We start from the raw sequence: 24625 nt of genomic DNA on the forward strand, positions 1-24625 counted from the left end.
TTACAATCCTACTCATTCGTCAGAGCCTGGCTCAGGAGGATTGGGGATAACAAAGGACAGGAGCTTTTGAGTTACTGAGGCAAATGCTCTCACTGTAATAGAGATCTTAATCCTTACATCATGAAGCCATGGTATAAAGCCATAAGCAAAATTTGCTATGTTCCTGGCACAATTATCAATCTCATTCACATTTGTTGAGCCAAAATGCCTTACATGTCCCCACACATTCTAAAATCCACACAGATTGTAGTTTATGTAAAAATTTATTTGACCAAAATGTAGAAAAAGTGATACTATTACATATGATACAGTTGCAAGAATCTAAATGAAAAGTGTGGGCTTTATTTAATTGCACAATTTGCTAGTGTATCTCCTGGGTAGTGTGATGCCTAATAAATAGGAGTGAGGGGTAGAGGAGTTGGGTAAGCTAGAAGCAGGGTGGTTTTTAGTCAACTGTAAACTTGAGTTGCCCCCCACACTGCTGGGGAATATGGAATGTTTCAGCTGAGATGTTAACCAAGAAAGCAAAAAATATAACAAAGCCAAAATGTGCAGCTGTCTACAAAATACTCCACATCCAGTTGAATCAGGAGTTTCCTGGTCTTTTATTAACTTGGTCCTGATGAAGGAATTAAAAGTCTCAGATAAGTAAATCTTCCAATTTACCATTCCCTAAAGTATAGAGATGAAGTTAGGCCAGTTACTTATCTCTGCTGCCAGAGAGGTTCCTTCTGCCCAATATTTAATAGAAAAGCACTCTTGCTCAATTATTGATGGCCAGCAGTCATCTTGATGAGGCTTCCCGAACAGGACTGAATTCTACCATATGCATTCCTGCTGGGTGAATGGCCTCATATCAGAGTAAATGGTACGACTATTTCTCAAGCATTCTCATGCTGACTGCTCAGAGGATGTTTGTTATGAACGGTAAGATGTGGAAAAGAGCCAGAATGATTCGGTTAATCTATCTGTGGTTTATGACTTCGCACAATAGCCTCCCACCCCAGCCTTTTCACTCTGAATGGAAATCCCATCCATTTTAATGTGATAGTCTCTGGCCTCCTATAGTGTGTCTAACAGTGGCCCAGAGGTTCTATTGTCAACCTTTTAAATTGACCAAGGACTACATATTAGAGTTTGTGTTTTTAAAGTGTGGGGTTGTCTAATTCCAGAAACCAAATGCCCTCAGTCTTAAGAGACTAATGTTCAATAGGAAACACCCTGCCTAGTTTAGAAATAAATGCAATTTAAGGATAAAGAGTTGAAAAATCTGGTGCCATTTGGAAAAAAAAAGGTAAGAAATTAGATTTAACTGGTGCTCAAAGCTTCTCTGATATAAAATATTTGGTCACATAGTCATAATTTGCACAGATGAAGGACAAAAGAAACTTCTTACAAGAGAAGAGAGAGACAAAGATGGAGGTCTGGAGCTTCTGTTGGAACAAGACTCTTCAGTTGGGATTATATACAGTTAAGTTCATTTAGTGTCTGATCCAGTGTCTGATGTAAGCCCACGTTCTCTTCTTTGGCCTGGGCAAGTTTTTCTGGTAAGGATTAAGAGTGGAAGACAAATAAATTAATAAGCATCTTTGTTAAAGTTGAAGAGGGGGGAGGTTTCCTAGAATCCATATTGCTAGAGCAGAAGTCATAGCAGAGATTTATATTTTAATTATAATAGGACACCATGGAATAATAGATATCAAGTACCAAACTTGGGAGTCAGATGGGATTGCAGGATAAAATATAGGATGTTCAGATAAATCTGAATTTCAGATAAACAGATAAACTTTTTAGTATAAGTATATCCCAAATGTTGCAAGTGATATACTTATGCCAAAAAATTAGTCATTGCATATCTGAAATTCAATTTTTTTTTAAAGACAGGTTTGTGGTCCTTTTTTTTTAGATTTTATTTATTCATTTTAGAGAGAGGGAACAGAGAGAGAGAGAGAGAGAGAGAGAGAGAGGCAGAAAGAGAGAGAAGGGGGGGAGAAGCAGAAAGCATCAACTCCCATATGTGCCTTGACCAGGCAAGCCCGGGGTTTCGAACCAGTGACCTCAGTGTTCCAGGTCGATGCTTTACCATTGTGCCACCGTAGGTCAGGCTGAAATTCAAATTTAACTGGGTGTCCTCTATTTTAATCTGTTATGTTTGGTAATCCTAAAGTCAAACTACTGTACCTGAATTTACAGCTATGCCACTGAAGTAAGCCATTTAACCTTTCTAGCTCTGCTTCCCCATCTGTCAAATGGGGATAACAATACCCCTGTGTGCTATGTGGGTTATTATGAGAAAGAAATGAGAAACATTTCAGAATTTATGAAATGCTACACAAACACAAGATTTTAGTCCTATATATGGGTACTTAATACATTTGCCCCCTATGGCTCTGGCTGGTTGGCTCAGTGGTAGAGTGTCAGCCTGGCCTGTGGAAGTCCCAGGTTTGATCCCCGGTTAGGGCACATAGGAGAGGCAACTATCTGCTTCTCCATCCTCCCACTCTCCCTTCTCATTCTCTATCTCCCTCCTCCCCCGCAACCATAGCTTGAATGGTTCGAGCAAGTTGGCTGTGGTGCTGAGGATGGCACCATGGCCTTACGTCAGGTGCTAACGTAGCTTGGTTACCTGAGCAACACAGCAGTGGCCCCAGATTGGCAGAGCATCACCCCCATAGGGGGCTTGCTTGGGGCACATGTGGGAGTTTGTCTGTCTGCTTCTCTGCCTCTCAATAAAAAAAAAAAAAAAGAAAAGAAAAAAATACAATTGCCCCCTAAATGCCAACTAATTAGTCTTTGAGCTTTTGGGAGGAAAATATAACCTTGTAACCCATCTTTCTTTTGGAGGTTCTGGGAATGGCTATTGAAATTCCAGTCATAATTATGTTATTGTGTCTATGTGTCCATAGCAATGTAGTTAAACCGAGGTAATCGTAACATGATTGAAATTTAAGCCAGACTACAGGCATGTTAAGTGATTGAGCTGATAAAACAAATTTTTAAAAAAAGTAAGATGCCATTTAGATCTGTGCGTGACAGAACATGAGGGAGAACTGGTTTGCTACGAGTGATGGCTGATAAGGGACTAGGCCAGGACTCATTAAAATACTGAAGGGAAGTAAAATGACTCATAAAATGTGATAGGATCAGCTTGGAAATTTTCAGAAAGAAAAAAGTGCACAAGATGGCAGTCTTTAAAATGCAACTATGGAATTTTTCATTTGACAAGGCACTTAAAACACCAAGCCATTCTGATCTGGGAGGAGTTCATCAGACACAGAACAATGACCCAGGCCTATCCAGCCTGGAAGGACACATGGTAATTGAATATCTACTACTGTGTGAGCCAATTTCTCCATTATCTCATTTAATCCTCACAATAAATAAGATAGCACCTTTATTTTGCAGAAAAGCTAAGTAGCTTATTCATGGTTACACAGCTAATGTGGTAGAGCTAAAATCTAAACTTGGATATCCCAACTACAAATCCTGACCTCACTTCACCTTGCCACTAGATTCTTGGAGTCTACTTTGTTATTAGGTCTGAGATTAAATAACTCCCTGGAAGTGTTAATTGTCCTTGAGAATCATGACAGGCCCAGAGACAGCCAACAGGTAGTAGATCTCCATAGCCCCAATCCCTGTCAATGAAGTTCCACTGGAGAGGCAGGGCTGCAGCTATTTCAAAGGGTGGAGGCTACAAATGTCTGGAAAAATTCCAGGAACAAATAGAGCAAAGAGAATACAAATCTCTGCAGTCTGTAACCTTCCTCGGGGTGGATGCAGTGTGATGTATGAGGGAGAGGTTTGTACAGAAGTCCCCGGTGGGTGGCAGTTAGACACAGGTACATGTTGGGGGTGGAAGGGTGTGGGTTATTTAGGAGGGATGTATTTTGGAGCAATGCATATAAAGAAAAATTGGGATGAGTGGGACACTTGAAACCATGTCAATGGAATTAAAAAAAAAAAGGAAAAGAAAAATCAAACAGGATAAAGAATAACAAACTATAAGGACCAAAAATTGATGCTAACTGGAGATTTTCATGTCATTTTCAGGTTTGAGGGACAGTCTAGAAGATGTGGCTTAGACATCAACATGTCTGAGTTATGAGTACAATCAGAGGTGGTGGTGGTGGCAGAGTGCAGGGGAGGGCTGGATAGACTGAAATTTGGATTCTCTTGGAAAAAAATCAATGAGTTTTTGGTCACTATAAACGTGTCCTTTTAATATCCACAAGCTAAGTTTATGAGATTTTCCTCAACCAAAGCAGGGTTCCTGGTTCTAATTAAATATGGGGGGAGGTAGATGTTAGCATTTCAGGCAACTTTGTTTGGAACTTGGGAAAGGATCATCTCACTTCCTTTCTTTGGCATTCCAGCAGCTTCCATTCCCTTTTTCCTGCTAAAGGGATACTCTTTAATTCCTTGTAGGGTAGTTTCCTAAGGGCAAGGTATAGAGGTGAGCTCGCTCTCAAAACCAAGAGCTGGATAAATGTTCCATTAAAAAGTGAAAACATAGCCTGACTGGTGGTGACACAGTGGGTAGAGTATTGACTTGGGACACTGAGGTCCCAGGTTTGAAACCCTGAGGGTCGTCGGCTTGAGTGTGAGATCATTGACATGATTCCATGGTTGGTTGGTGGTTTGAGCAAGGGGTCACTGGCATGGCTGGAGCCCACCAGTCATGGCACATATGAGGAGCAATCAATGAACAACTAAAATGCCACAACCATGAGTTTATGCTTCTCATCTCTCGCCCTTCCTATCACTCTCTCTTTCTGTAGCGCAAAAAAGAAAAAAAAGAAAAAAAAAAAGAAAAAAGAAAGAAAAGAAAACAGGGAACTCCAGGCAACATTCTCAGAGTATAACACAGAAACAAATGCAATAAGGAGTGAAGAGACCAAAATGCCATTGCTGCTGTTTGTATCCATAGAGCAAACCCCACTCAAGGGTAGGCTCTTTTCAGACACAGCCTGCTGGTTTCTGCAAGTTCTGATGACTACAGAGCTGTTTAAGAGGGTGGATGAATCTCCACTCAAAACAAGTTCTGTTTAAGGAAAAACAGCTACTGGCATGCAGATACAGTTAGCTAACTCCAAGTCTGAGAGCTCGTGCTAAATTGGCTTTTATTTTCACATCATCAGGAAAGAATCACACAGGCATAATTTTCTTTTTGAATTGAGCTCTTCATTTAAATGACCCACTTACTGTTGTAGCCACAGTCAAGGGCATCACAGCTACTACGGCTCAAAAGCGGCAAGTGGAGAAAATGAAAAGAAGAGGGCATAGGATGAGGACACCTGTCTTTATTTCGGTCACACAGTCACAGACACAGCAGAAGGTGGCTTGAAGAATCAAACCAGGAGACAGGAAATGGGAGCTTCTAGAAGCCCATAGGAGTGTAGGCACCACAGTGAGAAGGCAGGCTTCAGTAAGGCTAGAACAGAGGGCGCACCCCTGCTGCCTCTCAGAGAGAGGTCATGTCGTTGAGAGCATGGTCCAGCTCCTCGCTGATAGCCTTGTACTTGAGCTTCTGAGCGTAGAGCTCATCTAGAGGGTGGATGTTCCCAGGGAGAGAGTTCAGAAGAAGTACAGGGACAGAACACGAGGGTCGGGATGGTGTGCCACAGATGAGCAATGAGAGGAAGGAAAAAAGTGAGAAAACAAAGCATGAACTAGATGAAAGTTGTGTCCTATGGAAAACAAACAAGAAAACAAGACAGAGTGATTTCTAAGTAGTTGGAGGTTCTACAGGGGATTACTCCTAATGAACCTTTAAAAGAGTGGTGACCAGAAATGTATAGAGCTTCTCACCAGTCTCCTGTCCTGGGTTGTTTCTGATTTTCAATGATGTCACCTGGTGCAAAGTCGTACTTTGGAATGGGAGCATTCCCCTTATATGGAAACCTCACTTCCCAAACCAAACTCCAGACACATGGTCTGAGGAATGAGTTTTGCACTCATTCTGGGTAAGAGAGGCAGCTTGGGAGATTCTATCTGAACCCCAAGATCTGGAATGCATGAATTATTTCATGAAGAACACAGGAAAGTTTTTTTTTAAAAAGTTGGAACTCTACAAGAAATTCTGGGATGTGTGGGCACTAGGCTTATAGACTAGAGTCTTTATTTAGTCTCTACATTCTCTTTATTTGCATTTTCTTGTAGTGATAAGCTCTGAGCTTTCTGGGAGAGAGCTTCCGTAAAAATACAAGGCATCTAAAAAATGCAAGGCATCGCTCAGAAATGAGGAAATGGAAGAAAATTCTAAAAACTTTTTTTTTTACATCAGCCATATTTGAGTCTTTGTACTCACATGTGGAGCTAATTAACCAGAGATGTTATTTCTTGAAAAATGGCAATGCAAGTCTGAATTTGATTTGCACTATCCAATTCTAGTGCTTCAGACTTCAGATGTGACATCACTCTGCACTGTACTATCTCTAAATTGAACAAAGCCCACTCAGCCCCTGCACAGACTTCCCCAGCTCTCTGTGAGTATGTCAGGTAGGGGGAGGCAGAGCAAACATAATTAGATGGTAATTTCATACCTTCCAGGTCATCAATGGTCTTTTCCAGTTTTGCAACTGTTCTCTCTGCAAATTCAGCACGGGTCTCAGCCTAAGGAAAAAGACAGCAGTTACTGCGAATGCTTCAAGGCCAGCCCCTATAGAAACTTGACTTGCTGGGTATGATTACTCACCTCTTTCAGTTTGTCAGACAGAAGTTTAATTTCTTCTTCATACTTATCCTCCTTTTCAGAATACTGTGGGAGAAACCAAAACATGTTTCTATGAAAAGGAAAGAAAAAAGGCATAAAAGAACACCAGCTTCGCCCCCTGAAGGGCATGCCAGATGGATCCTGGTCGGGCGCATGCAGGAGTCTGACTGCCTCCCCATTTCCAACTTCAGAAAAATACAAAAAATACAAAAAAAAAACAAAACAAAAAAAAACACACCAGCTTCCTTGGAGCAGGAAGTGTATGCTTGAACATGCCTAAAAAGCAAAGTACAGGCAGGCACCTTTCCAGGCAAAGGAAATGGGTGCGAAATTCAGAGAATCTGTGGGAAACCCCTCTGGGATGGTACTGAACTGATAACTGGAGACAAAGTGTAATGAAGGTAAGGCCATGACTGAATGAAAATATATGCTATTCAAGGCCCTTCACGTCTGTATTTCCAACCCCATTTCCCACCAACTTCCCCAAAGTGCTGTCTGCTTCAACAGATTTTGTGTACTCTCTGGTCTCCCAGCACTAGTCTCTGACAGAGTTCCCAAGGGTGGACTGTTCCTTTTCTCATTACCACCTGCTAGAAAGCATGTGTCTTTCAAGGCTCAACTCAGATTAATCTTAGCTAATATTTATCAACTGCTTGCTATGTTGCTAGATAGCCTCAATCCCATTTTACAGATGAGTAAAGAGTCAGGTAATTTGTCTAGGGTCACATAGCTATCAAATGAACAAGCCAAGACTAGAACCCAACTCTGGAATTTAAGCTTCTGGCCATCATCATGCTCTATAGCCTTTTTAAAGGTCACTTCCTTGTGATGCCTTTCCCAGCTTTCCAAGGTGCCTCAGTTAAAGTCTCAAAGCACCTTGTTATCTTGTCAATCTTTTCCACTCAACTTGACTGAGCTCCCATAAAAGCAGAGGCCATATTGTCATGAAACATCTATTTCTGTGGCCTCACAGCACTTGACATGCACCCCTGGACTGTATTTATTCATCAAATATCCTAGTATTAAATATATGCCAAGCATAAAGCTAGGACTAATGATATAGCTCTAAATAAGTCAGATTTGGACCCTGTCCTTAAGTTTACAATCCAGTAAGGAAGGCATGCAATTAGTTGAGTAATAATGATAAATGAGATCAACCATCATGATAGGAAAAGATGTGACTGGGGCTATGAAGCCGAGAAACACTTAACCTAGATAAGCAATCAGGGCAGGCTACCCAGAAGAAGTGCTATTTAAACAGAGGCCCAAAGGATGAATAGGAGGTTTCAAGCAAAGAGAAAAAGAAAGTTCACTCTTGGATGAATGGACAGCAGGTTCAAAGAACTGGAGTTGACAAGAGAACATGTAATATATACTTAAACTGAAGTTCAATGCTACTGAAGGGTAGGAGGGAGGGTAAGGAGGAGAGGAGGAATGGGGAATTCAGCAGGGTGACCCAAGGAAGACCAGACGTGGCTCCTAATGTGATTCTATCCTGTTGTGTCTACTCTGCGTATAGTTTCAACCTAAAAAGCCCAATTCCACCTCTGATATCTGCTACTCAATCTTCAAGAAGGTATTTCTGGAAGAACCAAGGGCTTCAGGTGAGAATTGGACTCTCTGTTAATAGGATTTTGCTCAGATCTCCCCAGGAGGAGCCTGACCCTGACCAGGCATCAATCTCACATTCCATCTCCACCCTCGTAGGAAGTACAGATAAAAAATGATGCTAAGACCCCATGGAGGAGGGAGATCCAGCCACAGGGCACTAACGCTGCTGTCAGCAAATACAGTTCAGATCCCTGATACCTTGGCATACCTTGGGGGAAGAAACAAGCCCAGCCAATCACCCTCCAACTAAAGCCAAACACCAACCTTTTCAGAGGCAGCCTCCAGCGACTTGAGGTTATTAGTGACATTCTTGAGTTCTTCTTCCAGGTCACCACATTTTCTGCACAAAGACAAAGGATTTTGTGTCTCACCCTCCCTCACAGCAGGCAATTCTAAAGGCAGTTTCCCACAGGAGGAATCCACACTGCCTGCCTGGAGTCCCCACAAGGAATGCAGGAAAAGATCAATGGCTTTTTCTGAGCTGGAGTACTGTGTACTCATCAAAGCCCTCTCATGCCAGGCAAAGGCGTGGCAGGCAGGCTGAGTATTTGGAAGGTTTGTAGAGTGCTCCTGGCCTCCTGCCAAGGCTGAGGCAACAGGGACTTGTGGAATCTATGATTGATGAGGCTGACTCCAGAAGGTGTAAGAATGAGATAGAGAGTGGAGGCTGGGAGACAGCAACCAGAGTTTACACTGGTCGCTCCAGGAAGCAAGCCCAGAACGGATTTGTGAAACCAGACCCCTCTCAGCGCTGCAGGAGGCTCTGTGGAGCTGGAGGGCCTAAGGGCAAGAATTTCTGTTGTTTTTTTGAGCTTTCAGGATTCTGTTTAAGCTTCTCACCACCAACATCCCACCACCCACTAGCAATGTGGCATGGCCAAATAATGACTTCAGCCTTTAAACACGTGGCGGGGCTAGGGGGGATGCTTTCTATAGGTCAGCTTTCTGTTAAAAAGTCACGGCCCACTGAGATACCCTCTCTGGGAGAATAAGACTTCTGGGTTTCTCTGCTACCAGCTGTCTCACTCCTACTTTGAAATTCCTTTGTAGGAATAGTCAAGACATGGGCAGCAAAATCAAACAGTTGCCTCCTCTTTGTCATCTACTGAGGCAAAGAGGGAGGACTGAGCAATGAGTTCCAGACACCCATCCACTTGACCAGAGGCCCTGGTTGGTGTCAACCAGCTCCTTCCAGTTCTGACCGAAAAGTTGAGCTGGGCTCCCCTCAGTTCTGCTCTTGCCACTCACAGTTCAGACACCTCAGCACGCTCCTCTGCCCTCTCCAGCTCGCCCTCCAGGATGACCAACTTACGAGCTACCTGCAGAGACGGAAAGGATCATCAGAGACTGACCCCCCACATCTAGTAGGATGCTCTCAGTGCAGACAGCGAAGCCATGCCCAGACTATCTGCCAACATGGGGCCTTCTGCTGCTGCTTTTCTTTTTTTCTTTTTTTGGAGAGAGGAGAGAGTGAGACAGGAAGGTAGAGAAAGGGTGAGAAGCATCAACTTGTAGTTTCATCACTTTAGTTGTGCATTGATTACTTCTAAGAGAGGGAGGAGAGAGAGTGAGAAGCATCAAATTGTAGTTGCTTTCACTTTAGTTGTACATTAAGCTTCTTGTACATGTCTTGACTGGGGCTGTGCCAGTGTCCCGTTGCTCAGCAAGTGACCTTGGACTTTTCATGCCAGCAACCTTTTGATCTCAAGAAGAGCAGAACAGAGGTGGTCAGGACTGCCACATGGGGCTTTTGAGATCATGTGGACGATGCCCCCTGCTCAAGCCAGTGATCCCATGTTGACAAGCCTGTGCTCAGGGCCCAGCGACCTTGGAGTTTCAAACTGGCAACTTCAGTGTTCTGGGTTGACACTTTATCCACTGCACCACCACTGCTCAGGCTCTGCTGCTTCTTTAACTCAGTCCTGGAGACCATCAAAATTTTCTCCCTTGGGTCCCAGGAGTGAGGCAGATAGGAGGAGAAGGAAGAGCTGAGACCATACAGGCAGGCAGAAAGGGGACTGAGCTTTCACAGTCTGAAGACCCATGATAAGGGACAATTCCAAAATTTAGCCAAACTGTGTAGAAATACCCAGCTGCGGGACAAAAAGTGTCTGATCAGTTGGTTTCCCCACCGAGTCAGACAAGCGTCACAGAATCCCCCAGGACCTTTTGGCACTGTGAAAGATACAGTTCCCAGCCAAGTGGTGTCTCTGGAAAAACAGATGTGGACACAGATGGACAGCTGACCTAACTGAGAGCTTCCTTTGGGCGGACCCAGGTTCTCCCTATCACACATCCATTTCCTCCCCACTTCCTGCTGCAGCCACCATCTACCAGCCCCACTCACCTCCTCATATTTGCGGTCAGCCTCCTCAGCAATGTGCTTGGCTTCTTTGAGCTGCAACTCCTGGATCTCCATCTTCTCCTCATCTTTCATGGCCCGGTTTTCTATCACCTTCATTCCTCTGCAAAGAGCAACCTTGTCATTACCGCCACATACACAGTACTGCCTCATCACACACCTCCATGCACCTGCTCATCTGAACACTGCTCAGACATCTGCCAGGAACCAGGCTTCAAAGAGGAAATTAGGGAGCTAATCACAGGCACTTTTCACCTTTACTAAATGCTGGGCACTGCTCTAAGTACCTTAAACTTCAAAACTGCCTCACGAAGTAATAGGTACATTGTCTCCTTTTCACGAGGAAGAAACCAAGGCACAGAGAGGCTAATTGACTTGCTCAAGATTATATAGCTAGTGAGTGCAGAGCTGGGACCCAAACCTGATGATCTGGCTCTGGAGCTCCAGAGTAAGTGTTCCCATTCTATATCACTTCTAACTACATAGTAACAGGGTGTACTTGTAGCCAACAGTTACTATACTGTGGTCAGAGGTCTGGGCCAGCTTGGCTATAGGAACGATGAATTTCACTGCAGGGGAGGAGGTGGTGTGCATGTGTCACAGACCACTTTCCAGAAGAAAGTCCTCAAGTGATGAGGGTGGCGGGGGAGTTACTTTCCAGTGAGGGAGCTGTACAGGAAAGCCCCAGAGGAATGATCTAACACAGCAGGAGGTCAGGGTGGCTGGACCATAGACTAGGCACTTGTGACATGCTAAAGGTTTTATGCTGAGGGGACAGAAAACCACTGGAAGGTTTCAAAAATAGGAATGAGCAGAAAACCAGAATGATTAATGGATTGCAGTGGAAAGCCAAGGTAAGAGCTAGGTACCAATAGGTTGAGGGATGAGGAGGGCCAGTTGGAAGTCTCCCATAATTCAGCTGGTTGACCATGAAATAAGCTCACTCTGGCCTGCATTGCTTGGAGTGATCTGGGTAAAACCAGTATCTCCAAAGAAGCTGACCCAGGATAACATATGATGTGTGGTGCCTTCCCAGAGCAGAGGTGCATGTACTTCTGTTGTCCAATAAATACTTTCATTTGGGCTGCCACTACCATTCTCAGTTGACTGTCACAACACCCTGCACACCTATACAAGGCTTCAAGATCAAGTGAGCAAGCTTGGAAACCCTCTGCAGTCCTGGAGAGATGATCAAAGTGACCTTATCCTACCTAGGTCACGGAGCAAGTGGCAGTAGGACTTGAACCTAGATTCTTCAGCTCCTGAGTATAGGATTCCTTTTAGCAAAAAATATCAGTCTCTAACAACAGTATCACCAAATGCTTCTGGTGACATGATATAAGTGAGGGGCAATCCTAGGCTTTCCGGGTTTGCCCTGGGGGCATCTTGAAAGTGTGACAATCAGCCAGGTTGGTCTGACAGTGTGCACATGGGACAGCAGCTAACCCAGCCCCTGCCCCAGCCATGAGGACTTTGTGATGGGATCCCTCATACTTCCCATGGCTGCCTCCCCTCTAAGTGGCTGAAGCAGAGCCTGACCTGGGTCTGTACCCTCAGCACAGGCTGTTTCACTGCATGGGAAGAAACTTCCTGTTTGAGAAACTCCCAGAGTCAATTCCAAGATTTCTCAGTTGGTTTTTATCTCCAGTTTATGGGTACAATAGCACAGTCAGGGATGACTCCTTTGGAGGAATTCATCCTGGAGAACCACAGTAAGTGGGTCAAGAGAGAATCCTGGTGGGATCATGCAATAGACTTGCATACCATTGCCACCCAAGGAACCCATTTACACCATGGAGAGGGGTCCTTCTGTGAATCACACAATCCGAGAAACTGCCATACTGCAGAAGATGAAGCCCCGTGCTGGAAGCCCAAATGCAGTGCTCATGCCAGAGGTGAGGAGCACCGCCAGCTGCAAGTCTGTGCATGTGCCTGACATGTTGTAGCCATCTAGTAGCCCAAAGCCTGCCTAACAGCATTGTTATCAATCATCTATTCATGGTTTGTTCCAAGTTTTTATCTGCCCTCTTCTCACATCATCTCAGAAATTGATGTCTTGAAAATGTGGACAGTGGCTTTCAGACTCTGTAACCTGATCACATTGCTGTAATACTTGCAGTGATATCTGCCCTTTTTCCCCTTCCTCTGCCTGGTGGGAGTTTTTGTCCTCACTACTACAAAGACAAACACATCTATTTTCAAGGCATTGTCATGCACTGGACACATGTTCACATCATGAGATTGCACTCACTTTCAGCCCAGTTCCGTGAGGTCAGCCATCCATTCACATCTCCATTTCCAAAAAGCCATTACCAGTGCCACGGGGTTCAAAGCATCCTTACCTCTCGCTCTCATCGGCAGCCTTTTCTGCTTCCTCCAGCTTCTGCAGGGCCGTGGCCAGTCGTTCTTGAGCCCTGTCCAACTCCTCTTCAACGAGCTGGATGCGTCGATTAAGAGCTGCCACATCCCCTTCAGCCTGGGAAAGTCAGAGGTGCAGCCAGGTTAGTAGGTAACTGGCCAGCAGCCGGAAGCCCTTTACTCACAGTGACTTTCCCTCAGCTAACATGATTCCTCCAATCAGAAGAAGTAAGAAATTTACGCTCTGGTCATACTGAGAATATGAATTTTCAGTATGACTTTTCCCAAAAAATGTCAGGCAACACCCGCCATTCAACGATGAAGGTGTGTGTCCCAGTACAGGATGGGTGGCTGAGTAAACACTGAAGAAAAACAAGTATACCATATGCTGGGAGAGGACAGTGCTGGCCTCTCCATGTGCTGGATTCCTAGAGAACAAGGTCACTGGGGACCCAGCTCATGCTGTCACATGATCAGGTCTGCTCCCAGTCACCTCAGTGACAAGATAAATGCAAGAATATGGAGCCCTCAGTTAAAACCTGGCCATAGCCCTGGCCGGTTGGCTCAGTGGTAGAGCGTTGGCCTGGCATGCAGGAGTCCCGCGTTTGATTCCCGGCCAGGGCACACAGGAGAAGCGCCCATCTGCTTCTCCACCCCTCCCCCTCTCCTTCCTCTCTGTCTCTCTCTTCCCCTCCCGCAGCCCAGGCTCCATTGGAGCAAAGATGGCCCGGGCGCTGAGGATAGCTCTGTGGCCTCTGCCTCAGGCACTAGAATGGCTCTGGATGCAACAGAGCAACGGCCCAGATGGGCGGAGCATTGCCCCCTGGTGGGCGTGCCGGGTGGATCCCAGTCGGGCACATGTGGGAGTCTGTCTGACTGCCTCCCCATTTCCAGCTTCGGAAAAATGAAAAAACAAAAACAAACAAACAAAAACCCTGGCCATACATTGAGGGGGAAAAAGGCAACCCAGACTGAACACCATCCTTTACTAAGACTGGCCAAGAGATGACGGGACAAGATATAGAAGAAAGGAAAGACATCTTGGTTACAGGCATGGAAGAGATGTCTGAGCAGTGTTACTGGCTGTTCAAGGTGTTCTCCCCCACAAGGAGTGTAATGGAGTGGGGGATGCATAAAAGCAAGAACTCCAGGATCAAAGGGTTGGCTCGCAGTGTGTAGCCATATGGCGTTAGGCTGGTTGCTTCATGGCTCTGAGCCTCCCCATCCTATTCCTCCCTGTTCAGTATCACAGAATTGGTAAAGAATGGCCTCTTGTGCGCCAATCCAGGCTCTTCCCTTGCTGAACCTGCACCCTGACTCTCAAAGTTTTGTGAGGGCTTTGAGGCCAGCCACATTCAGGAAGGGATATTAAGAGTGGGTGCAAACGGGGTTCAACCAAGGGGAGATGTGAAGCCCCAGGTAAAGCTACATGGCCATCTTCATAGTAAAAAAAAAAAAAAAATCTCTGAATTGGGGTAGGCTGTAAAAATGAGTGGGAAACCACTCCTTTCCCTGCTCCTTTAAACAGCAAAAATACGGAGTCATAGAACAAGGCCAGAGTCCTGCAAAACACAAAGAACCAGGCAACTGTTCTCTGCTCCAGAGTTCTAGCAGCAGACAGATGGTAGTTCTCACAGGTGTCTCTGAGTGAGGGCAGCCTCCTCTCTGACATACCAGTTTGGAGAACCCATTAAAAACCACAGATGAACTCTTAAGAAATATCTTCTGCTCCTTCCAATGATTGCCTTTTATTCTTTTTAAATTACATGAATCAAAACCCCTTTCATAACTGGAGAAGGAACTGAATTTCCCCCCAATGGTTTTTAAGGGCATTCACAAAATTATGCACACTAATTCGAGAACAGTTTCATCACCCCGACAAGAAATTCTATACACATTAGCAGTCAAAGAATTGATTTTTAAGATCATACAGAGGTGCTTGATTTAGGAGTTATCTCAAAAAAAAAAAAAAAAAAAAAAAAGTGAGCAGCTCCTTATGTAGGAGATTATGAATCCTGACAACCACACTTTGGGCAAATTTTCATCTATCTGGAATTAAAAGAGTTTTGAGATGCATTAATCTATATGGACACATACATATTATATATTTTTGAAAAACTGCTAGTCACTGCTAAGTCATTTGGGGCTCCACCCCTTCCTGCAATCAAAGCTTCTACACTCTACAAAGGATTTACCTTATAAGGTAAAAGAGGCTTGCTAGATACATGTGGCCAAGGAACAGGAAGATGTCGATTAATCACACAAAAATCTAAATGAAACCAGCTGTTGGAGGCAGCCCCAGAAGTCTGCCACACGCCAGCTCTTTGCTTTCTCTACAGGCAACTGAGAAAGAGTTTCTCTTTCCCCCTCTGGGCCTCATTTCTTTGCCTAGGAACCTTTTTCAGGCTTTCCCCCTCCTGACCAAGAGAAGTGCTCTTTAAAAAGCATCTTTTAAGATGTCTGCAACTTTCCAAAAACATCTCTCCTCCCAAATGGACTGTCCCACTCCTGTCTTGGCTTGCGGCTGAGAGCCATTTTTAAGCAGAAGTAATTGTCCTCCAGTGAGATGGCTTGGGATGAGATCAGAGGGAGGATTACACTGGTTCCGTGTGCGAAAGAGGCCAAACCAGCTACTGTTGGAGGCTTACAAGGGGGCCAGAGCAGCCCATAAAGGATTAAAGGCTGAGCCTCAGGCCAACCCCTAAGCAATCTGGGGCTCAATACCCATGGCAATTCCCTCTGGCCGGGCATCTGCACTCCTGGGGTCCCCACCCTGAGAATCCCAACATTCCAGCTCGCAGGATCCCTCAGCTTCCATCATCTCCCCCAACTTTTTGTCTTTGAGTCTTTACACAGTCAGGTGTCCTGTCCCAGGAAATTCTAATTTATTATATAAGACTCTGCTCAACCTCCATTTTGAAGCTCCACAGGATGACCTCTTTTGTGCCTTGTTCTGGTACAGAACAGAGACCCCTGGAATGCAAATTAGTCTATGTTGTCTGCCCCCCTTCCTCCATTAGATTGAATTCTTCTGGGTATAGAGGGAGAAGAGAGAGAAAAAAAATGGAGCACCTACTATGTGCCAGAGGCATGCAGGTAAGTTTTACTCCTGGACACCTCCCAACTACCCTTGGAAGTCGGTATTACTATCATCACTACTTTACAGATGGGGAGACTCTCTCCTAGGGATTAAGTATCTAGTGGTAGGAAATAAAATTAAAATCCAGATCTCTACCCTGCCCCAGGGGTTGCTACCATCTGTCCCATTACGAGGGACAGTCAGGGGATGGAGAGAAGGCAGCAAGGCCTTCTCCTCATTCAGCCCCATTATCTGCCTCAGGCCCCATGACCCGCAGCAGAAAGATACAGAAAGATCGAGGGTCTGGGGCCCCATACTAACTTTACAAGCGTCTCCTGGAGGAAGGTGAGGTCCCTCCAGCGGTCCTGGTTCCCGCTGGGACCAGCTAGGGAGCGACAGACCAACAACTCGGGACTGAACTTCCGCCCCTGGCCGGGGCCAGACACGTCGCAGCCGCGCCCTTAGGGACAGCTGGGAAAGTTCAGCTGGAGCCGGGAAGCCTCAGAAGAGGCGAGAAAGTGCGACGCAACTTCCCCCACCCCAGTCCAAGCCGGCCAGTCCAACTCCAGACAATGGAGCTCGTTTCCACTCTCACTTCCCGCTCTTAGATGCAGGCGCGCCCCCCGCCCCCATCTTCGGACCCGGGTGCCAGCCGGAGTCGGATGGCTGCGCCGTGCCGGTACCCCACTCCAGGATCGCACAAGCCCTTGGCCCCATCCTCCTCCCACCCCCCACTCCCCCGCCCGCCCATTTCCCGCTCGGCCGGCCCATCCCGACCCCGTTGTAGCTCTCCCTCCCCAGTCTCAGGTCGGGAAAGAAGGAGGGCGGCGGAGGAAAGGGTCTCAGCAGCCAGACCGGGCCGCTGGGGGTGAGAGGCATTTGCAGGTCTACGATCCCGGGCGGCCGGACCGAGGGCGCGAAGGCGGGCTAATAGGGGGAGAGGGACGGACAGTAGCTGCTGTGGCTGGCGGGAGCGCGGGAAGCGAGAGGCACGGGGAGGAGGGAAGATCGGAGGACGCGTGGGGCGAGCCGCGGAGCATTGAACCGGAGAGTATGCCGTGCCGGGGGGCGCACAGGACCGGGGAGGGGGCCCCCGCGCGGCTCTCACTTTCTCGCGCCGCTCGCGCTCGCCGTCCAGCTCCCGCTGCAAGCCCTGCGCGCGGTCCTCCGCCTCGTCCGCCTGCTGCTGCAGCGCCTGGATCTTGCGTTTCACCGCCTCCAGGGAGTTGAGGCCGGCCATGGCACGGAGGCGCGGGGGCGCACGCAGCGGGCGCTCTGCTTGGCAGGAGTCGGCTTCGGCGAAAGCTGCAGCAGCCGCGCCCCAGCCCCCGAGCCTTTGCCTGCGCCGGTGCCGCCCCCGCCCCGCCCGTCCCCTCCCCTGCTCTCCCCTCCCCTCCCTTGGCCTGGTCGCTGTCGGGGCGATGAGGTCACCCGGCCCGGCAGCTGACGTCAGCGCCGCTGGGGGAGGGCCTGACGTCGGCACCGCTGGCCGCAGCTGTTGGAAAGTGCCCCTTTTCTGGACTTATTTGGAGAAAGCGCGGGGAAGCACCGCCTTCTCTTCTTCCTTCTCCTCCTTCTCCTCCTCCTCCTCTTCCTCCTTCTCCTCCTCTTTTTTCTCCCTCCCTGCCCAGGCTGCTGCGCGGCCCCGCCTCGGGCGGCCGCATTCCTGCACACATACATCCGAGGCCTTCTTCTCCGTCAGCTCCAGCTTCTCTTGTGCGTCCTTAAGGTTCTCTGAGTATTTGTCCAGTTCGTCCTCCGTCCCCTTCAATTTCTTCTGGAGATGCGTCAGCTCTTCCTCCACCTGGGGAAAGAAGAGAAACGTGTCAATCTGGGGGCCATGTTCCCCAGAGCGCAAGGGCTTCCCCCACATTCACAAGAGTCCTTTGTGTCTCTCGACCTGTTACCTCACCTTAAAAACGGGATAACAATACTATAAACCACTGAGTGCTACCTGTGAATATGATTTTCACACCCTTTCCTTGTCCTGGGACCAGCTGTGCTTATCTTTTTGAGGGTCCCCCAATATTCTTGGGGAATGGAGTACAGCTTTGGGGAAACGTGAGTCCTGATTCATTTCCCAGAAACACACTCAGTTTTGCATTCCAGTTTCAGGGTGCAGCCTCCCTTGATCTGGGTTTAACTGAAAGAGGGAATCTCACACTCTAGGCCTGGATGACCCCTACCACTGTGGTAAGTAAGCAGTTAGATGGACATGAGCAGAGCGAGGATTAATTGCTCAGACACAAAAGGTTACCAGGGCAGAGAGCCCCAGGTGCCTAACAATGGGCAAAACTGGGGAAACAAGGACCTTTCCCCCAAGGTAACATTTCCTCAGCCCTGTTGACTTAGGCCCCCTGTTTTCGTATTGATGATCATGAGGCTCGAACCCTCTCCAGACCTTTCCTTCCCTGGCATGTTGCTGGTTATGCAGGTTAGATCCCCTTAGCATGGGAGTGAAGAAGAGGTCCAGAGAATAGCCCTTAAGCATTAAGCCCCCAGGATAATGAAGTTCTGACCCACATTAAATACATCTAGGCCTCAGCTGTGTTTCAGCCACAGGCCCAGAAAAGCAGCAAAAGCAGACAAGCAGTACCAAGGCTGACAGACCTGCTCCATTGACTAATGGCCCCCTGCTCTAGAGTAGATCAATCAGTAGAGATCAGGACCCTAAAAGGACACATCTGGTTAGTGAGATCCTCCCTTGGGATCTCCCCTAAATTCCCTACTCTTAAAACCCCTTGGGGCTGAGAACCTGGACTGCTCTCCCTCTTGGGAGCATATGCCTGCTTTTCCCTTCCCTTTTCCTCTTCTTTCCCCACAGGCACGTAAACTTTAAGGACCCTCACTAGACTTGCATCCAGGGGAGAAATTGGCAGTGGCATCGTATCTCAGGCTAACCCCCTGGTTCTGGCTCCAGCGCCCCCTCTTTCTGAATTGCCAATGTAGGCTCCCATAGGGTTTCTAGAGAGCCAAGGCAGCCCTGCCCAGGCTCTTCTGTTACTTCTATTCTAGGCCCTTCCTTGTTTCACTGTCCCCAACTTTAATAAACTTACTTTCAAAATCACTTGGACTCGTGTTGTGAAATTTTTCCAGCACCAAGTCAAGAACCCACACTGTACTGGCTGGTCTTAGGCAGACCCCAAGGGCCAGGTTCCCTGTCTGGGAACACCTCCAGCTCAGCCCCCTCTGGTTCTGCACATGTCTCCCCCCACTCCCACCCCAGTCAAAGAATCTTCCTTAGTGTATGTTTGTCTTGCCCCTTGCCTAGAACCTGTCATGGTTCTTGACTGCACAAGAGAGTAGTTCTCACACTCTCACAAAAATATCCTGAAGAGTTGAAAGGCTCAGATGTCCCTCCATACTCCTGGATTTGGGGGCTTGGTTAGAAGAGAGCTACCCTTCAAAGACCACTTTCTTCTGAGGCTCAAGTTAAATTCTTGCGCATTTGGCTTATGTTAATTTTAATAAAAATGTCCCCTACATTTCCCAAATTTTGAGTCGTCTTTGTTTATCCTGAGAGTTTGGGCCCCCTCCCAACACCCCTAGTTTGAGAAGGTCAGGACTATGGGATACAGACTACACGCTCCTTCACCCCACCATCTCTATTGCTCCCCAGCACGCCAGTCAGGTGGCACCTCCACTGCTCCTAATTCTGGGCTGGGTGGTTAGTCCAACTCATGCTTTGATCCAGCTTACGTCTTCAGTAGTTTGATCCCTGATACTGTCCAAGCTCCCAGGCAGCCTCCCCTGAGGCCCTGGTTCATCCTCCTGCTTCCTCTTCACAGCCAGAAGCCCAGAGTGGTAGCTAACCTCCCCCAGGTCACACAGCACAGGAATGGAAACAGGTCTTCACGCTAGGCCTGCTCTCCTTCATCCCTCCCTGGCTTCCTTCTCTTCCTTCCTGAAGAGGGTATGTTATAAAGGCTGCTGTGCCTGCAACTTTTAGATCAAGCTTAGAATCTGATCTGGGTTCCATGTTCACCCCTGAGATGTGCAAAATGTGGGGATGCGTATGTGCGCATGCTGTCCCAAGGTGCCATCGCCCAGCCACCCATCCTGGGGCCCCTGAGCTGGGGAATGGGGAGGAGATAGAAGATCAGAGGAGGTGATAGCAGCAAATCAGGGTCTATGGGATCTGATCTTGACCTCCAGGCAAGGAGCCCAGAAGCCTGACTCCGAGCCCCAGCTGTGTAATCCCTGCCCCTTTTCTAACCTTAATTCCTCTTCTGCAAAATGGAAGCCTTGACATAGTGGTCTCTGCATGCCCCATCCAGCTACAAAAACAATTGGAGTTGTAATAACTTTTTCCAGCAAAGTTTGGACAATATTTGGAGGCTATGATAAAGTGGGCAGAGGGCTATGAAGAATTAAAATGTGCCAGGCCCATTACTGAAGGTCCATGGTTTTTGTTTGTTTGTTTGTTTGTTTTTTGTGGCAGAGACAGAGAGAGTCAGAGAGAGGGACAGACAGGCAGGAAGGGAGAGAGATGAGAAACATCAATTCTTCCTTGCGGTTCCTTAGTTGTTCATTGATTGATTTCTCATATGTGCCTTGATTAGGGGGGCTACAGCAGAGCAAGTGACCCCTTGCTCAAGCCAGCGACCTTGGGCTCAAGCTGGTGAGCCTTGCTCAAACCAGATGAGCCCATGCTCAAGCTGGTGAGCTCGGGGTCTCAAACTTGGGTCCTCCGCATCCCAGTCTGATGCTCTATCCACTGTGCCACCGCCCAGTCAGGCTGAAGGTCCATGTTATAGAAGGGTAAACTGAGGCCACAATGAGGAAGAGACTTGCCCCAGGCCATACAGACAGGGAATTTGAACCCTAGTTAGACTGGCTTGTTTGCCTGACCACTAGGCTATGCTGTGCCCACTGCCCAGCACACCCTCTTCCCACAGACCTTCCGCACCCAGTGCCAAAGCCCCCTCCCCTTGAAAGTTTGCCCTGCTGCTCTGGGCAGAGCCCTTGCCACCCCTTTGGACCCTCCAGTCCCTGATCCTCCTAGCCTAGCCCTAACCTGGAGGCCGGACGTCCCTCTATGTTTGACTCCATCTCCCTTAGCTTGGGGCTCCAAGGTCACTCTGGGCCCCAGCATCACTCAGCATGGGGCTGAGCGCTTACCATGGAACCCTGAAGGAGGTTCTTGGAATGAATCAATGTCAAACCCTAAATCAGTTCTTTTTCCTCTGAATTTCATAGACAAAGTGTGTGGTGGTATGTGGCACCTTGTTGGGTGAGCAGAGCCTCGCTCTGCCTCTGGGAGGTCTAGGACAAGTCACTTTCTTCTCTGAGCCTCAGTTTCCCTGCCTGTAAAGAAGATAAGCAGGTCATGGACAACATACCTTAGTCCTCATAAATAAGGGCATTGGGCAGGGCTGAGGCAGGATGTGAGGGCAAAGGCTAGTTGTGGCGGATGTCACTGCCCTGGGAGAGGAGTGAGCAGGAAGCAGGCAGGTTGAACCTCTTGGTCCCATTCCCACACTCACAGAACAATGGGAGGAGGGTGACCTGGACTCTGGCCTTTGCTGCAGGGTCCCTGAGTGTCAGCCTGGCCCTGAGATCCATGCTCTCTGGCCTCCTCTGAATCATAAGGCTCTATGATAAGGGTGAGTTGAGTCTTTTGTCACCCCCCACCTCTGTTTCTGGGCCAGACTGACCATTGGCTTTTGCTTTCTACCTCTGGATGCTTCCATACCTGGTCATTGGAAGCATCATTTGCCCCATTACTCAGATGAGAACACTGAGGGGTTGGGGGGTGGGTGGGCAGCAATGTGCCCAGAGCTAGATGATCCAGCCTGAATTTGAGCAAAAGTCTACTCCAGTGGGAGGCTTCGAGGGGAAAAAAGAACAGAATGAAAATCCAGCTGGAGGCCAGAGAAATTGTCCCTGCCTCCTTGGCCACACAGCTGCCTGGAGGCTTTGAGGAGCCTTCTCTTTTGACCTTGTGTCTGCCTTGATATAGCATGCTATATCAGTCACTCACACCTTAGTAAAAATTAGAGCCATCGAGTTGCTTTTTTCTGCTAAACGCCTCATGGTGAGGGCTAATTTGTGGATGGAAGCAGACAGGTCAGGGTCAGCACATGATGAATGTCTGTGTTTGTTGGAGTGGGGAATGGGGCAGTGGGAGGGAGAGGCATTTCTGGAAGGGAGGGCTATGGTGGAGCTGACCTGCACTGATGTGTCACAGACCCAGGAGAAGGCGAGGAGCCCAAAGGGAAAGTAGGGAGGAGAAGGAAGCAACCCTGCATTTATTGAGGGCTTACTTTGTGCCAGGTGTGGTGATGAGAAATCTATCTGTATAGTCACCTCTAATCCTCTGGCTGCAAGGGGGTTACCACTGCCACTTCCCCATTTCACACATGAGGCCACCAAGGCACACAGAGAGGTAAAGGCATTTGCTCCAGGGTGCTCAGTGACTAAGCTGTGAACAGGGCCAGTCTGAGCTCAGAGCCTGTGCTTTTACCTGCCAAGCTGGCCTGGTGCCTAGGTTGGGCAAGGCCAGGCACTTGGTGTCACTGTTCTGGGCAGCTCCTGGGCTTATTTGAGACCCCAGCACTCCTGAGAGCTTGGTAATTGACACTGAGGGTGTGAATGAGCCCCCTTCCCTCTCCTCTCTGGCTGCTCTGGCCACTTAGACTCTGACTTCTGCTCTGTCCCAAGCCGTGGCCTTTGGGACTGCCTAGCCCAGACCTCTGCTATTACCCATTTATTAACTCTCTGATGTACCCTTATGGCCAGAGGCTTCCCTCATCTTCAAAGCTCTGGGTGTCAGGCCCTCTGTCTGCCACAGGCAGCCCTGCCTTGTCCTGCCACATTCATAGCAGGGACAGCAGAGGCACCCCAAATAGGCAGAGCCTCATAGAGTCTCAAATCTCTACTCACCCTGGTCTGTAAGACCTTCCCAACCACAGATGGGGAAACTGACCTCTGGGGACGTGAGCTCCATAACCAGCCTTTGGAAGGCATCCTTGGCCTCACCGAACTGCCCCTGCAGCCAGTCATGCCAGCCTGCCTCACACCCACACTTGGCCACCCTCCCAGAACAGTCACCAATGTGGACTCACAGGCTCACAGTCACACGGGCACAAGGACATCCGCCCAGCAAACACACAGCTTTGCACTGCCACCCTCACCTCAACAGGCACACACATACAACGACAGAAACAGTAACCCCAGCAAGCACACACAGCCAACCCCACAATAGTCACCTCAGCACACACACTAACCCTGACCCTTGCACATTTCATTAGCCATGCCAGCTTTTGCACAAGCACACACACACACACAGCCAGCCTCACCCCCATATATGCAACACCGATACCACAATTCACACACACAGACCTGACCTGTGGTGGCGCAGTGGATAAAGCGTCGACCTGGAAATGCTGAGGTTGCCGGTTCGAAACCCTGGGTTTGCCTGGTCAAGGCACATATGGGAGTTGATGCTTCCTGCTCCTCCTCTCACTCCTCTCTCTGTCTCTCTCTCCCTCTCTCTCTCTCCTCTCTAAAATGAATAAATAGCCTGACCTGTGGTGGCGCAGTGGATAAAGCGTCGACCTGGAAATGCTGAGGTTGCCGGTTCGAAACCCTGGGCTTGCCTGGTCAAGGCACATATGGGAGTTAATGCTTCCAGCTCCTCTCCCCTTCTCTCTCTCTGTCTCTCCTCTCTCTCTCTCCCTCTGTCTCTTCCTCTCCTCTCTAAAATGAATAATAATAATAATAAAAAGAATTCAAAAAAATATAAAAAAAAAAACCAAAAAACAATTCACACACACAGTCTCACAAACACACCTACACTCTTTCACACCCACTTTCCAACAGTCATACGCTCAAATCTCTCTGGACATGCTCATTATCGCAGCCACCATCATCCCTGCACACTCTCCAGCTGAGACACACACACACACACACACACACACACACACACACACGACATGTGACACAGAAACGCTCCAACACACACAAATACACTTAAACACATACACACAGAGTCCCACAGCCACCCCATCCAATACACCCACCCACACTGATGCACTCATCCCAACACACCTACACAAATTCTTACATTTGCACACACACATCCAGCACACACACGCCCCTTCTCTCTCTTACTGACTTGGCTCCCACCAACCCTGTTGGGTGGGTCCTGTCGTCCCTCTTTTTTCCCAGCTCAGAATCCCTCCAGGAAAGACAATGACCCCCCTCACTCCTTTCTGGCTGGAGCATCACCCCCCTGCCCCCTTCCTAACCTTCAGGTACCAAGGTTTCTGAGAACCCCACCCTTAGCCCGGAGCTTCGCCAGCTCAGACAGGGCACTGGGCAGCCTGGTGCAGCCCAGCAGCCGGCCCCTCACCTGCTTGCACTTCTCCTCAGCAGCTTTCTTATCTGACTCGGCCTGCTCAGCCCGGTCGATGGCATTCTCCTTGTCCAGTTTCAGCATTTGCATCTTCTTCTTGATGGCCTCCATGGCTGGGTGGTGAGGGGTGTGGGCGGTGGG

General features: G+C 48.1%; 1 protein-coding gene across 6 annotated transcripts; it reads right to left on the minus strand.

Annotated features, from left to right (window-relative positions):
- Positions 1–244: 244 nt before the first annotated feature.
- On the minus strand, positions 245–24625 carry TPM4 (tropomyosin 4). Of its 6 annotated transcripts, none has more exons than XM_066271118.1 (9): positions 24482–24625; positions 17804–17929; positions 13031–13164; positions 10674–10791; positions 9575–9645; positions 8591–8666; positions 6698–6760; positions 6546–6615; positions 245–1544 (listed from the first exon to the last, which is right to left on the minus strand). In XM_066271118.1, exons 1-9 carry the CDS (start codon positions 24593–24595, stop codon positions 1462–1464), a joined length of 855 nt encoding a protein of 284 aa, XP_066127215.1. In that variant the 5' UTR covers positions 24596–24625; the 3' UTR covers positions 245–1461. The 6 variants fall into 6 exon arrangements, with proteins under 6 accessions (XP_066127215.1, XP_066127235.1, XP_066127244.1 ...); XM_066271123.1 differs by lacking the exon at positions 245–1544 and adding an exon at positions 5273–5547; XM_066271110.1 differs by lacking the exon at positions 245–1544 and adding an exon at positions 5554–5690.

The sequence above is a fragment of the Saccopteryx bilineata genome, chromosome 1, assembly GCF_036850765.1.
Source record: "Saccopteryx bilineata isolate mSacBil1 chromosome 1, mSacBil1_pri_phased_curated, whole genome shotgun sequence".
NCBI lineage: Eukaryota > Metazoa > Chordata > Mammalia > Chiroptera > Emballonuridae > Saccopteryx > Saccopteryx bilineata.

Excerpts from the sequence above, each read along its gene's own strand:
- TPM4 (XM_066271110.1), bottom strand. The coding sequence starts at position 24,595 with ATGGAGGCCATCAAGAAGAAGATGCAAATGCTGAAACTGGACAAGGAG. Across the intron at positions 13,165-17,803 it reads CGGAGAAGAAGGCCTCGGAT|GCTGAAGGGGATGTGGCAGC; the intron begins GTATGTGTGCAG and ends TGACTTTCCCAG. Across the intron at positions 6,761-8,590 it reads TGGAGGCTGCCTCTGAAAAG|TATTCTGAAAAGGAGGATAA; the intron begins GTTGGTGTTTGG and ends TTTCTCCCACAG.